The sequence below is a fragment of the Lycium ferocissimum genome, unplaced genomic scaffold (assembly GCF_029784015.1).
Source record: "Lycium ferocissimum isolate CSIRO_LF1 unplaced genomic scaffold, AGI_CSIRO_Lferr_CH_V1 ctg4329, whole genome shotgun sequence".
Classification (NCBI taxonomy): domain Eukaryota; kingdom Viridiplantae; phylum Streptophyta; class Magnoliopsida; order Solanales; family Solanaceae; genus Lycium; species Lycium ferocissimum.
Window position 1 is genome coordinate 49,646 of NW_026725644.1, and position 16,498 is coordinate 66,143.

Below are 16,498 nucleotides of genomic sequence, written 5' to 3' on the forward strand. Positions count from 1 at the left end.
TTTTTTTTTTTTTTTTACTAATTACAATTCTCTCCTCTTTCCACGCGTACTACGCCTACCTTAATTTTTTTTGTAGCAATTGTCTCTTACTTCTTCAAGTGGACCCATCTTAACTTTTTTTTTTTTTGCAATTATCTCCTAATTCTCTACGCGGATCCCGCTTTATTTTTTTAATCTCTACTATTATAGAAGAGTGGGTCCCATCTTAAATTATTATTATTATTATTATTTTATAATTTTTCTACTATTAAAGAAGATTGGGGCCACCTTTTTTTTAAGAGTGACTGACGATGAAGCATGAGTAAGCATGGGTAAACCCATGCTACTATTAAAGAAGATTGGGGCTCACTTTTTTTTTTTTTTTTTAAGAGTGACTGACGACGAAGCATGGGTAAACCCATGCTTCTGTATAGTAGATATATATGCTTTGGAGCAACACAAAGTACGACCTTGACTTCCATCATATTATAACACCTGTGGCATTGATCTTTTTCTTGCTTATAATACACTAATGATTACTACATTCTTTGGGAATTTATTATTAGGAAATTCTTTGGCGACAAACTGTTAATATTTCCAAAAAAACACTTCAGAAATTTTTACGCGAAATCTCTTGTTCACATTATATTTCAATACTAAGGATAAGATTAATATAAAACAAAAGAAATTGTCTTGTCAAATCTTCTCTGTTCTTGCTATTACTCATATCGTTCATTTTACTTCTTATGGACCGCTTGCGCAGCGCTTAAGAAATAATAAATGAAGTATATAGTTTACTATGATACTCATATTAATTGGTGTATAATCTTAATGATTTTGAAACATGATTTGAAATTAATAATTAATGTTAAGGGTAAAATAGAAAAAATAAATTACTTTTCTCTTGATATGGAAAGTGGATAATTAAAAGTGAAAATCTATTTTTGGAATAATAGATAAGTAAAAGTAAACTAAGGGAGTAGTTTCTTTGTTTCTATGTCCTCACACATATATAAAGCATTTTGGGAAAAGTCTATATTGCTCCAATCCATGATCATAATTTGCCAATTGAAATAAAATATTTTTAGTTGATACCTTACCTGTAACTTCATCGTGATTATTGAAATATGATTCTTATCATTCTTTTTTTTCTTAATCATTTTTCTTATGAATATTCACATATTTAACGAATTATAAACTATTAAATCATTAATTACTTATGTTATATTTTTAACGTAACTCCGTATTTAAGGGTAATGTAATTCTAAAATAATTTAAATATAACTTATTTCCCATGTCCCATGTCAACAACAACAACATACCCAGTGAAATCCCATAATGTGGGCTGTGGGGAAGGTAAAGTGTACGCTAACCTTACCCCTACCTTGGAAAGTATGGAGGCTGTTTCCGAAAGACCCTCGGCTCAAGAGAAAACATGGCAAAAAAAAAAAAGGTCAGATAAGGAACTTATTTCTCATGTCAAGAGACAAATATAACACATATTAAATAATTTAAAGTTAAATATGATTAGTAATAACGTTTATTTTTCATATCCAGTGTAATCCTATGAGTGGGGTCTGGGGAGATTGTCATTTGATTGTTTCCGCGTATCCGTTCTTGTATCATGTGTGCTCCTTGGGATCGTATCATCAAACCTAAATCCTCCTAATTTGAACTCAATCAATGAACCTAAGCTATTTGAATTTCAAAGGAAGACTCGATTTGAATCGCTTAAATGAGAAATCTATGTAAAGCCAATGGAAATGCAATTGACTTAACTAAGAAATCACACTTAGTTAAGTAACCAAACAAACTATATGAACAACTAAACAATCTTTCAAATGAGTTTTTCATCAATATTCAAGCTAAGTGAAATGAAAGGCTAGAGTGTCATATTTATACTAATGCTCTTACAACAAAGGCCCTAAAGTGGCTCTTTGCGAAAATAACCCCACATGGGCCTTCAATTGCATCAAACGCCCAATGTTTGCAATTATGACCTCCACTTGCAATCTTAGCCTTGAATTGGATTCTTAGCCAAGATTTGCACCCTTTAAAAATCACACTGTTTTCAGCCACGCGACCTTACGTGGGACAGGCAACCCCAACCCCTCTCGGCCACACAACCACGATATAGCCAAGACCCACCCACGCACCATCAAACCTCGGCCACGCACTAGTTCTGATGCGAATCGATTTGGGGGAAACACAAAACAAATCAAATTGCGGAAATTAAACAGCACAAAGTAAGATAGGGTTGATAGAAGAAATAGAGGGGGGGGGGGGAGAGGGGGGGGGGAGTACTTCTAAGTTTAATAATTTTAACTACTAGGTAAGGTATCAACTAAAAATATTTTATTTCAATTGGCAAATTATGATCATGGATTGGAGCAATATAGACTTTTCCCAAAATGCTTTATATATGTGTGAGGACATAGAAACAAAGAAACTACTCCCTCAGTTCAATTTTATTTGTCTCTTTTATTTCAAAAATAGATTTTCACTTTTAATTATTCACTTTAGCATATCAAGAGAAAAGTAATTTATTTTTCCTATTTTACCCTCAACATTAATTATTAATTTCAAATCATGTTTCAAAATCATTAAGATTATACACCAATTAATATGAGTATCATGGTAAATTATGCACTTCATTTATTATTTCTTAAGGGGCGTGCAAGATCCATAGTAAGCAAGTAAAAATCAATAGATGAGTAATAGCAAGAAGAGAGAAGATTTGACAAGACAATTTCTTTTGTTTTATATTAATCTTATCCTTAGTATTGAAATATAATGTGAACACGAGATTTCGCGTAAAAATTTCTGAAGTGTTTATTTGGAAATATTAACGGTTTGTCGCCAAAGTCTTTCCTAGTAATAGAATTCCCAAAGAATGTAGTAATCATTGGTCTATTATAAGCAAGAAAAAGATCAATGCTACAGGTGTTATAATATGACGGAAGTCAAGGTCGTTTTACTTTGGAAAGTAGTCTTTGGACCAATTTCCAAAACCGAAAGTTCAAGGAAATTGAGTCTGAAAGATTGTCCCTTTGATTTTAAGGCTTTCAATATAATTACGTTTAAACTTAGAATTGCACTTATTATATGTATCTCAAAAATATGTATTTCAAGAATCATTTATAAAAAAGACATTCTTAGAAGTACTTATTTATTCTTTCACAAAATCTCTCGATTTGTTTTGACAACACCCGACTTTTAGAGTAAAATGAGTTGTACTCTTTGTCCGTAATTTTTTCATATGTCTCTTAAATATTTTAAATTATTAATTATGGTGATTTATAGTCCTTTTTATATAGTATCCAAATATGTAAATTTGATCACGAATAATTGAAAGATTATGTTAAAAAACGATTAAATTAAAAAACACTTCTAGAAAAGCGAAAAGTGTAAACAAGTAGGACGGAGGAATATATCTCAAATTCTTGTATACTGTTCATCTTTGGACAATAAACTAAAACTTGTTGTAAGGAATGCAAAAGATGATTATTCTTTTCATAAGTATTATTACAAACTTAGAAACTAAACCAAAGGTACTACAATTCATATATATTTCCGTAAAAAAATCAATATTACGGAAATAGATTTTGTGAACGTGAAAATTAATAATATTAATTTGGAAACGAGGAGTAATATTCTGTACTCCAAGAAAATTATATTAGAGTATATAAGTAGTATGAGCCAAGAAGTCCTAAACAAGTGATTTGAAACGATGAACTGTTGGTAGTCAAAATATTTTCTACAATGAACACTCTATAAATATATATATATATATATATATATATATATATATATATATATATATATATATATATATATATCAATTGCATTAATTAGTCACGTGGAATGATGAATTTGAGCTCTCCTACTTCCAAGTCAACTTTGGAATTTTTTGGGATCAATTTCCAACAATAAAAGACCAAGAAACTTCACTGGATTTTCTCGTGGAGTTTAGACCTTTCAATTCAGATCAGTGCAAACTTAGAATTACTAATAATATCTCAAAAATTGACTCTTTAAACTGAAAGACTCACAATTGCTAAAGCACAAGAGCAAGGTGAGAATCCAGTAGCAAAGAAGAACAGAACAAGAGGATATATAGCAAAGTAAAGCAAGTAAGTTCGAGATGAGCTGATATAGATCGAAAATCAATTAACATTTGAAGCAGAAATAAAAAATATACTTAGGCGTTTTTACCCCATGAATTAAAATTGGAATATGCACTTGAAATAACTGAAATCATAGTATGTTGACATATTGTATACGGTAAAAACCGAAGCAATTTGTATTCGGTAAGAACCAGAGTAAATATTACAGCTGTCCAATACGAGAAGAAGAATGAGGTCGTTGGCCATTGTAGGAGTGAGGACCGAGGGGTTGTGAGTTCATCCAACTGAGTGTCAATCATCCAACTGAGTGTCAAAACTGAGGGTATGTTGATAAGCGCAGAAAAGCCGAGCCTGAGGCGAAGACACCCAACGTAGGCTCGGTGTATCTGTTATTGGCCAAGCCGCGCGTCACCTGACCGTTCCGCCATGTGCGGCGAAAAGCGATGTACGGGTGTCGGTGCCGTACGGACGCCGCCTTATCCATTTTAGGGTTTTCTTAGAAAGGCCCTTTTTAGATTGTACTAAGGCCCATCTATTTATAGCTATAAATAGGAGTGTACCCCCTTCATTTTGAGGGTTAGATTTTCATTATTCATCACACTTGCAATTTGAAAAAGGGACAGTGGAATTTTCTTAGTGTTTGGCTCGGGTTAAAGAGGCAATCTCCAAAACCGGACCAGTTCTCAGAGGTTACAGATTCGGTTTCTTAAGTTTTCTTTACTATCATTCATCAATATATTATCAATTGCCTACTATTGTTATACGTAATCTATTAATCTAACCACATATCCTATCAACCACTTACAAATTTAATTGTTAACCATTTTTAAAGGTAAACAGTTTGGAGCCCATCGTGCGGCCTCGGATGATAGTGGTGATTAATTTACAACTCCCTCTTTCACTTGTTCTTTGAAAGTTTTTGTGTCAGATACATTCAAGATGGTAAGCAGTGGTCAATCCTGGCACGTGAACAACAACGAGATAGCCGGCGAAAAAGACAACAACGAGATACTAAAGCCGAACGCACCCCTGGCGGCCCGGCCAACCCAAATGCGTCAACTCGACCAGAAGGCCTTGATCGAGAATACGTCGGCCGGGACGATGCCGCCTTCCGGACCACGGATCCTTTAAATAGCAACAATTCGACTACTTTGCTTCGGGCACAAGCGAAAACTGCCGGATGTAGCGGATGAAATTAGCTTACGTTTGATATTTGAAATGTTGCAAGAACAATAGGTGGCTATAGCTCAGCTCCAAAAGAAAGACAACGGAACAACATCAGCAGGGCTAAATCAGGCTATTGAGCCAAGGCGAGAGAAAGCCAGGGTAGTTGATAGCGATAATGGATCAGGGTCAGGTGCATCTACCGAGGTCCTAAAAATGCATGAAACATTGGCTAAACGGGTTGAATCCACTGAAAAAAGGTTAGAAACGTACAACTCTAGAGTGGACTAGATCTCGAGGTCACCCCCGATCCTGAAAGGACCGGACTCAAAGAGATACATTCAAAGGCCTTTCCCTCAAAGTACGGCCCCGAAGTGATCCTGAAAAGGTTCAAGATGCCGGATATCCCGAAATATGATGGGACGACGGACTCGCAGGAGCATGTGACCTCGTATACTTGTGCCATAAAAGGCAACGATGTTGAAGAAGATGAAATTGAATCAGTATTATTAAAAAAGTTCGGTGAAACACTATCCAAAGGGGCACTGACCTAGTATGACCATCTGCCCGAGCATTCCATACTTCTTTTGAGATGCTCGCAAATGCGTTTATCAAAGCCCATGCCGGGGACAAGAAGGTATAGGCAATAAAAGCGGACATCTTTAGAATCAACCAAAGAGATAACGAGCCACTCCAAGAGTTCGTGAATAGGTTCCAAAAGAAACGAATGGAACTCCCTCCGATCCAGGAGGAGTGGGCAGCTCAAGCCTTCACTAAGGGTCTCAATCCCCGAAGCTCAACTGCCTCGTTCAAATTAAATAAAAACTTGTTGGAATACGAGGCAGTAACTTAGGCCGATGTCCATAACAGGTACGAATCCAAGATTCGGGTAGAGAATGATCAACTTGAACTTCCCCCTGGGCCGATAAACGAAGTAAGAATTCTGAAAGGTCGAGGAGGATTTTTGAACCAGAGATAAGGCTATCGAAGGATAGGTACCGACCGTATGCTCAATCGGAGAAATCTAGCTTTAGGTCGGATAGGGGAAGAAGCGGTCCCAGTCATCTTTCGAGTAGGGGTGACAGGCGAGCTGATCGCAAATCAAGCGATTGAGGTTTGCTATTTAGAGGAGATGCCGGTGGGTTAGCCAACAATGGGGACAACCCGAGGTTATCAGAGTACAACTTCAACATTAACACCACAGATCTTGTCTCGGCCATTGGCCATATCAAGGATGCCAGGTGGCCGAGACCATTAAGATCCGATCCGGCTCAAAGAGATCCAAGCGTGATGTGTGAGTATCATGGGACTCATGGCCATAGGATCGAAGACTGTCGCCAATTGAGAGAGGAGGTAGCTTGGTTGTTAAAAAACGGTCACCTTCGTGAATTCTTGAGTGACCGAGGCAATGGACACTATAAAGGCAAGGAAAATCACAAACAAATCGAGCCCGTGGAGCCACAACACGTGATCAATATGATAATCGGAGGAACGGATATGCCACGAGGACCGATGATGAAGAGGACAAAGGTTTCAATTGTTCGAGAGAAGCGGACCAGGGATTATGTGCCCGAAGGATCTATTTCCTTCAACGATGAGGATGCAGAAGGCATCATTCAACCACACAATGATGTGTTGGTAATTTCTATCCTTATTTTTAAATCTCAAGTTAAACGTATTTTGATTGACCTAGGTAGTTCGGCCAATATTATCCGATGGAGAGTGGTAGAACAACTGGGGCTTTTGGACCAAATTGTTCCGATAGCTCGGGTTCTCAGTGGATTCAATATGGCAAGCGAAACTACTAAGGGAGAAATCTTTTTGCCAGTCAATATCGCCGGGACTCTTCAGCAAATAATGTTTTATGTCATCGAGGGTGAGATGAAGTATAATGTGTTGCTTGGCAGACCGTGGATTCATAGCATGAGGGAAGTACCCTCGACATTGCATCAAATGTTAAAATTTCCGACCTCAGAAGGGATAAAAACGGTCTGTGGTGAACAACCCATGGCAAGGGAGATTTTCGCGATCGAAGAAGCACCCTTCATTCAGAAGGAATCGGTCCAAAAAGCCGTTGAATCAACCAAAGGCAAAGATACTAAATAGCAATTAAAGAATGGAGGCACGGTCAGCTTGGATGAAGAAAAGGAAGAGATGAGCCTGAGCTTCGAAGAAGATGATTTCGGTGTGCCCAGATCGTTCGTGCTACCGGATGATTCGGACGCAACCAAGTCTACCATAGAGGAGCTGGAATAGATTATCTTGTTTGTGCACTTGCCGGACAGAAAGGTATACCTGGGCACGGGGTTAACCTCGGAGCTCAAGCGTAAATTAATTAAATTTCTTCAAGCTAACGCTGATTGTTTTGCATGGTCCCATTTAGACATGACAGGTGTGCCATTGAAAGTAACGACGCATAAGTTAAGCCTCGATAAAAAAATTTCCCCAGTGAAACAGAAAAGAAGACCGATGGTTGAAATAAAGCATGCTTTCGTCAAAGATGAGGTAATAAAGCTTTTAAAAATAGGTTCCATCCGGGAGGTTAAATACCCGGACTGGTTAGCTAATGTCGTTGTCGTGCCGAAAAAAAGTAATAAATTTAGAATGTGTGTTGATTATAAGGATCTGAACAAAGCATGCCCGAAGGATTCATTCCTTATGCCTCACATTAATCGAATGATCGATGCGACAGCCGGACAGGAGATGTTAAGTTTTCTCGATGCCTACTCCGAGTACAATCAGATTCGGATGGATCCAGAGTATCAGGAGAAAACTTCTTTTATAACCCGATATGGGACTTATTGCTATAATGTAATGCCATTCGGATTAAAAAACGCCGGTGCAACTTACCAACGCCTAGTTAACCGAATGTTCGAAGAACAAATAGGTAAAACAATGGAGGTTTATATTGATGACATGCTAGTTAAGTTCCTGAAAATAGAGGACCATTTAAAGCATTTGCAGGAAACCTTTGACATACCTCGCAAATACAACATGAAGCTAAACCCGGAGTGTGTGCCTTCGGCGTTAGATCAGGGAAGTTCTTGGGCTTCATGGTGTCGAACCGAGGGATTGAAATCAACTCGGACAAAATTAAGGCCATTGAAGACATCGAAGTGGTTAACAACATGAAGGCAGTGCAAAGGTTAACCGGAAGAATCGCGGCTCTGAGCCGGTTCATTTTAAGGTCTTCGGATAAAAGTCACCGCTTCTTTTCATTGCTAAGGAAGAAGAATGACTTTGTGTGGACACCGGAGTGTCAAAGAGCTTTGGAAGATTTAAAATGATACTTGTCGAGTCCGCCTTTGCTGTACACGCCAAAAGCAAATGAACAACTGTTCTTATATCTGGCAGTATCCGAGGTTGCGGTAAGTGGCGTTTTGGTCTGAGAAGAGGAAGGTACGCAATTCTCTATATATTATGTAAGTAGAACATTAAGGAATGCTGAGACTCGTTATCTTTACCTCAAAAAATTAGCATTAGCCTTGATAAGTGTCTCTAGAAAACTGAAATCTTATTTTCAATGCCACCCCATATGTGTAGTGACCACTTACCCGTTAAAAAATATCATGCATAAACCAAGGTTGACGAAATGGGCCGTAGAGATAAGCGGTTATGATATCGAGTATAAACCTAGAACGGCTATAAAATCCCAAATCTTGGCCGACTTTATAACCGATTTTACTCCGGCAATGGTTTTCGAGGTAGAAAAAGAGCTTTTGTTAACCTCAAGAAAAATCGCAGGAATCTGGACCTTGTACACGGACGGAGCATCGAACGTGAAAGGGTCCGGATTGGGGATTGTTCTTAAGGCCCCCGCAGGTGATATTATTCGACAATCAATCAGAACTTTAAAATTGACTAACAATGAAGCCGAGTATGAGGCTATGATTGCAGGTTTAGAATTGGCTCAAAGTTTAGGGGCCAAAATCATCGAAGCAACATATGACTCCCTCCGAGTTGTGAACCAAGTCAACGGTGTTTTCAAAGTCAAAGACGAACGAATGCAGAGATACCTAGAAAAAATTCAAGTAGTCCTACACCGGTTCAAAGAATGGACTATGCAGCATGTGCCAAGGGAGCAAAATAATGAAGCAGATACATTGGCCAACTTAGGTTCGTCGGTCGGAGCGGAGGAATTCAATTCTGGCACGGTCGTTCAGTTGATGAACTCGGCAGTAGAAAATGGCCACGCCGACATAAATACAATGAGCTTGACATGGGATTGGCGCAATAAATACATTGACTACTTGCGAGAAGGGAAGCTCCCAACAGACCCTAAGGAATCGAGGTCCCTTCGAACCAAAGCTGCGAGATTCTGCTTGGTCGATGACCAGTTGTATCGCCGATCTTTCTACGGACCTTTGGCTAAATGCTTGGGGCTCGGAGAAATAGATTATGTGATGTGGGAGATCCACGAAAGAAACTACGATAATCTTTCTGGAGCCGAAGCTTTAGTTCGAAAGATAATCAGAGCAGGGTATTATTGGAACCGGATGGAGGAGGACGCAAAAAATTTTGTCCGAAAATGTGATGGGTGCCAAAGGCACGCACCGATGATACACCAGCCGGGAGAGTTGCTTCATCCGGTCCTATCCCCTTGGCCATTCATGAAATGGGGGATGGACATTGTCGGTCCTTTGCCATGGGCTCCAGGTGAGGATCAGTTCGTTTTGTTTATGACTGACCATAGCCTCTTCAAATGGGTTGAAGCGTAGGCCTTTGAGAAAGTCAGAGAGAAGGAGGTCATTAACTTCATTTGGGACCATATCATTTGTCGGTTCGGCATTCCTGCCGAGATAACTTGCGACAACGGTCGACAATTCATTGGCAATAAGGTTAATGATTTCCTCGAAGGATTGAAGATCAAGAAGATTTTGTCAACTCCGTATCACCCGAGTGCAAACGGACAAGTAGAGTCGACGAATAAGACCATAATTCAAAATCTAAGAAAGCGACTAGAGTCGTCAAAACACAAGTGGAAGTAAGTTTTGCCGGAGGTTCTATGGGCCTACAGAACGACATCGAAGTCAAATACTGGAGAAATACCATTTTCTCTAGTTTATGGGGCCTAGGATTTAATTCCTGTAGAAGTCAGAGAACCGATCCTAAGGTTCCGGTATGTGACGAACGAGTCAAATGAAGAGGCTATGGCCGTGAAGCTTGACTTAGCGGACAAACTCCGCGAGAATGCATTGGTCCGTTTAGCAGCTCAAAAACAACGAATGAGGAGATATTACAATCGAAGAACGAACCTTCGGCATTTTCAAGTTGGGGACTTAGTGCTTCCAAAAATTACCCTGCACACTAAGAATCCCGATGATGGAAAACTGGGCTCGAACTGAGAATGACCGTATAAGATAACCGGAATAACAAGCAAAGGATCATATTAGCTGCACAATAACTGGAACGTAGCACACTTGAAGAAATATTATTGCTAAGGTACGAGCTACTAACCCTTTATGAATTTAAAAAATTCTCACATTTTTCTTTGCAGGGTCAAATCGGGGTAAAATTCAAAGATAGTAGAATTAGGTCTGAAAACACGTAACACGTGTTGCACTCTTTTCCTTAGCTTAGTTTTATCCCAAAGTAGGTTTTCTGGCAAGGTTTTTAATGAGGCAACAATGTACAACGTGTTACTTTAAAATGCAAAAATCGGGCTAAGTGCCGGGGACTCGAAGACCAGCAAAGTATTGGGACTGGGGATTCAACAACGTCATTTTCTATAGTGTTTCTCCGCTCATACTTCGCACACAAACACTAGGGGACTATGATACCCTCACCAGGAATAACAAGATCGAAGAAAGCTCAAAGAAGCGAAGAAGAGAAGTCAAAGTAGAATAAATTCTTTTTAATTGGCCAAGCCTTCTGCATTAGGTTTCGTTGTAAGGGCCAAACGATCGAATGAATGGTGCCCAGATAGTGTTGCTACGGCAAAGGCAGAAGAGGTCGGATGAAGTCCTTAGTTTCTTGTACGAGACAAATATTTGAAATATGAAGAAAAATACTTCGGTAAAAGTATGTTTCAAATGTGCCCTTTTATGAATGTACACGAGAGTGACTATTTATTTTTGCCCATAGGCTACCCTTGACTGGGGACTGCCGTCACAAAATAGATGAAGGCATTAAGGTTATAATTAACCGATCCCAACTTATAAAGAATTCAAATAGTCGAAAGAAGGTCGAAGTAATTAAAGACCTCGACTTAAATGGCCTAAGTGGTTCGGAGACGTCCGAATTCACAAAGCATAAAAAGGCTCCCGCGGACAAGCCCTTAATAAGATATCGGTTGAATAGGAACCGGTTAAAGTAAAGCCTAAAACTCAAAAGTTAAGTTGGCTCATTTTCCTAAGACAAAAATTGTTAAGGGATTACGGTCGAACCTCGACCGTTTTTAACGAAACAATATCATAAATTCTATCCTACTTAAAGATGTGTTCGAAGTCTCACATGACTAAGTATCATAAACGATTGAAAGTAATACTGGCAAAGGAGAAGCCCATACAAATTTTATATGTCATGAAGGGCCGAAGCTTACACTTGTGAAAATTACAAAGATCAAGAACAAAATTCAAAGGTCCTATGAGCCTATTTACTTTGTCAAAGATGAGCTCGAGTTGTCAGAGCCTGACCCTTCAGGGTCTTCCTCGGAGCTATCTTCGAGTGCTTTCTTGGCTCTATCCTCGACTGTCTTTGCCTCGGCAATCCGAGCAGGGATATCCACAATGCCTCGTTGAGCCGCCTCGAGCATAGACCTTCGAGACTTCCACTTCTCATATTCTATTAGAAGGATGGATCGAGCCTTGGTAGCCTCAATTTCTTCATGGGATTCCTTTAGTTTGGCCTGAGCCTTTTTTAATTTTTCCTCCAACTCGGACCTCATATCACTCAAAGCAATCCGATCGTCGTTGGATGCAACTAGCTCGGCTTAAAGTTCGTCATTGTCTCGAATAGCGGCCTCGAGCTTGCTCTTGAGTTTCTCATTGGCCTGGGCTCGAGTCTCGGCTTTCTCTTGGGCAACCTTTAAGGCTTCCTTTTCAGTGGCCCTTTTGGCTTCAAGTTGCCCAAACTTCTCCTCCATCTTCGCAGCCTCACCTTTAACGGACTCGAGTCATTGCCTCAATTGGGTGATAGTGGCCTCTAACTCACCAAGCTTTGTGACATATTTGGAGTTGCCCCAGCTGAGCTCCTTATTGTCCTCTTCTAGGACTTTGTTCTTTTTGAGCTGCTTCAAGCTCTATTCGGAGGGTCGGAGGACCGACGATATGGCTCAAATGATCTTTCTTTTGTTGGAGGAGAAGCTTGAACTTCTCAGTCTCTCGGCCCTGGGCATCTAACTGGGCCCGTAAGTCATCTATCTCGTGCTGAGCTCGAAGAAAACCTTCGTTCACAAGCACGACACCCTGTAAAAATAAAATAAACAAGGTTAGAGATCGGCAAACAGAGAAATTTACATCAAATAAATTAAACTCATTGGAAGGAGAGAGAAAGAATGTTCACCCGGTTGCCAGCATGCATACCCTTATTGAGAACGCACTGCCACGAGAGTACTGTCATTTTCTCTTTATCGGACTCCGACATAAGAGGTCGGAGATAGCTGGCTACCCCTACGGGGTGAGATAAAAAACTACAATCTTCAGGAACAGTGACTATGGTCGACCTGGTCCTCCTCAGCTCGGCGCTCGAAGACAAAAAAATTTCCATAAGTCGAAACCTCGAACCTGACTCGGTAGATCGATTAGGCCTTCTCGATGCTTGTGGAATAGGAAGGTGTCTAAACCCTGAGGCTTCCGTATTGCAGGAGGATTATCGAAAAACATGTCGTTAAAATTCTCCTGCTTCGAGAATGGAGCAGGAGGAGGAGGCGAAGTTGTATCGGCCCTTGAAGGTATTTCGACCCTTAAAGGTGTTTCGGCCCTTGAAGCTGTTTTGGCCCTTCTGGCCCTTTTTACCAAAGGTGCCGACTCGAGTGAAGTGTCGCCCATAATGTTGATCAGCTCGATGGCCCTTATGGGAATCAGGTCTTGGAGATATTCTATTATCAGGGGGAAAAGGGTCTCGACCTCCCCACTTGTGACTGAGCTTGGCAAATTAGTTGCGGCACTCTTCTCCGGGACCTCCACTGAAGTTGTGTCGGCCCTGGTGGCAGCAGCAACAGAAGGATCCGATACGATGTTCATGATCCAATTGTCATTATCGGGGTCATCCCTCAGACCTTGAGCTCCGGATATACCGCTGGCATCCTTCGAGCTCTTCTTTCTTTTCTGACCCTTAGACTTGGGTTTTTTCTTTTTCTTTTTAGCTTCGGCAATGAGCCATGCTGATCCCAAAATATCAAAATCTGAACTTGATGTGGCAGGTTCATCTTCTAGTGCAGGCCGTGGGGTCGAAGAGCATTTTCCCAAACCTGAATATCGAAGGATTAAATCGGAGAAAGTTGAACGAAAGAAAATAACAAGAACTAAGGGAAGAAAAAGATACCATGATTTTGTGCTGACCACCGATCACGGGATAAATCTTTCCATGTCTGCTCTTCGTGCTGATGTTGGCTGATAATATTTCAATCCACCTAGGAAATCCGGGGATCGCCTTTGGAAGCCATCCGTTAGCTGAAACATTGGAAAATAGTTAGAAGAAATGCTCAAAGGCACGTAAAAGGGAGATAACCCCCATAAAACTTATGTTTGTCATTCCACTTTTCGAGGAAAGGCATGTAATCATCCGGTATAATGTCCGCATTCCTAACTCGGACGAAACGCTCGTACCAGCCTTGATCCCTATTCTCATCGACGCAGGAAAGAATAGGGTTCCTCTCTTATTTGGAGAGCTTTATAACTCTGCCACGAAAGATCCTCGGGCAATATAACCGGATCAGATGGTGCAGGGTGAAGTTAATTTTGGCATTATCGGCCAAAAAGTGGAGACAGAGGCAGTCTATGATCCTCCAAACGTTTGAGCCTATTTGAGCGAGGAATGCTTTATATGTTCAAGGGTAACTGGATCTATTGGAGTGTTAAGCTTAAAGGTGAAAGGGTATGTATAAATATATAAAAATCCCTCCTTAAAGTCGGTGATTGATTCGTCATCACCGGGAGCAATAATCTCTATGGGGGGAGGGGGAGGTTATCCCAGCCACATTCAGTTCGAACTCATGGAAGGTGCTTCTCTTTGATCAATGATGGGTAACGTCTCACGTCGAAACCCCGATCAAATTTCTTTACGGCCGTTTCGACGACAAATTCGTGGTTGAAATTGTATCTCGAGGGGATTATGTCTTTGGACGTAGGTTCGAAGGAGCTAGGTTGAGCTTTGTCTCCGAGGCTAGCGATAGGTTCGGCACTTGGAGAAGAAACCGAAGGAACATTTTGGGAAGTAGAGTAGGTGTTCGTTGCCATTTCTTGAGTTTGGAAGATCGGAGTATGAAGATATGAAGATTTGAAGATCTGGGGATGAAGATATGAAGATTTGAAGGCTAAAAATATGAAGATATGAAGATTTGGAGATGAACAGATGAAGTTAAGGAGAGTTATAGAAGATTTCCCAGAAAATAGAGAAGATTTTGGGACCTCAAATGAATTTTCTCAACAACTTTTCGAAGACACAGAATTTCGGAACAAAGATTCAAAAAGGAGCAAGAATAGAACTAGGTAAAATGAGATGATCAAGAGATGAAGAGTGAAACAAGGAAGTGAAAGATGAAAAGTAAAAAATGAAATCACTGTAACTCCTTATATAGAGAAAAAAAATGAAGTCGTCCAACCAAAAGGTTACACGTGTCCGAAGTCGAAAGACGTGACCCACTAAAGCTATACAATCAAAAGGATCCACGTGTCCGAAGTCAGAGAGACGTGACATGAAAGGACATTTCATTTCCCGCCTGTTTTCAAAGTAGAGACTTACTAAGGAAGTCACCGAGGTAATCATTCCACTTCCGGTCACTTCGATGAAACTTCGATCCGAGAAGTGTGGGGACTATCTGTATACGGTAAAAACCGAAGCAATTTGTATTCGGTAAGAATCGGAGTAAATATTACAGCTGTCCGATACGAGATCGAAGAAGAATGAGGTCGTTGGCCACCAAAGGGAACGAGGACAGAGGGGTCGTGAGTTCATTCAACTGAGTGTCAAAACTAAGGGTATGTTGATAGGCACCGAAAACCCAAGCCTGAAGCGAACACACTCAACATAGGCTCGGAGTATCCGTTATGGGCCACGCCACGCGTCATCTGACTGTTCCACCATTTGCGCTGACAACGGTACGGGTGTCAAAATGACCGTACGGACGCCGCCTTATCCATTTTAGGGTTTTTCTAGAAAGGCCTTTTTAGATTGTACTAAGGCCCATTTATTTGTAGCTATAAATAAGGGTGTACCCTTTTCATTTTGGGGTTAGCTTTTTCATTATTCCTCACACTTGTAATCTGAAAAGTTTGGCAAAAGAGAATTCTCTTAAGTAATTGGCTCGGTTAAAGAAAGATACATAAAACCGAACCAGTTCTCAGGGTTTACAAACTTGGTTTCTTAAGCTTTCTTTACTATTATTTATCAATATATTATCACTTGCTTGCTATTTTTATACGTTATAAATTAATCTAACCACATATCCTATCAACCACTTACAAATTTAATTGTTATCCATTTTTTAGGGTAAACAAACATATAAGTCAGCTTTTTTATTAATATTTCATTAAATTAATCAATCAATTAATAATAAATAAGATTAAAAAAAAAGTTCAAAAGCCATATATTTATATCAAATAACTTCACAAAAATATGTTTAAATTGTCATATGTGAGGTTGAATCTAGAGCATATCAACTATATTCCTGATACAATTATAACATGATTTGACATGTTTCATATTACAAAGTGGTTGTATTTTATAATTTTAAGTGGAAGAAAGCTGTAGTACTTTGTAAATATGGATGATGATTATCTAAATCTAATTTCATAATATTATCACATATTTTAAAAACATATTTGGCATGTTTCATATTATAAAATGAGTGATACTTTATCGATATTAAGTGGAAGAGATCTGTAGTACCTTTATAAATATGTGTGATGATTAGCTGAATTGAATTTCATAATGTTATGTTAATGAGTGATAAATGAATTTCAAGTGGAAGAGAGCTGTAGTACTTTAGAAAAATGCGCCACGATTAGCTGAATTTAATATTATGTAATGGGGTAAAACAGGAATAACATATTTTTAATGACATCAAT

The 16,498-nt window shown here is 39.5% G+C and overlaps 1 protein-coding gene across 1 annotated transcript; it reads left to right on the top strand.

Moving 5' to 3' along the window:
• Positions 1 to 6,560: 6,560 nt before the first annotated feature.
• On the top strand, positions 6,561 to 7,376 carry LOC132044382 (uncharacterized). The gene is made up of 2 exons (XM_059434875.1): positions 6,561 to 6,879; positions 6,964 to 7,376. Exons 1-2 carry the CDS (start codon positions 6,561 to 6,563, stop codon positions 7,374 to 7,376), a joined length of 732 nt encoding a protein of 243 aa, XP_059290858.1.
• Positions 7,377 to 16,498: the final 9,122 nt, after the last annotated feature.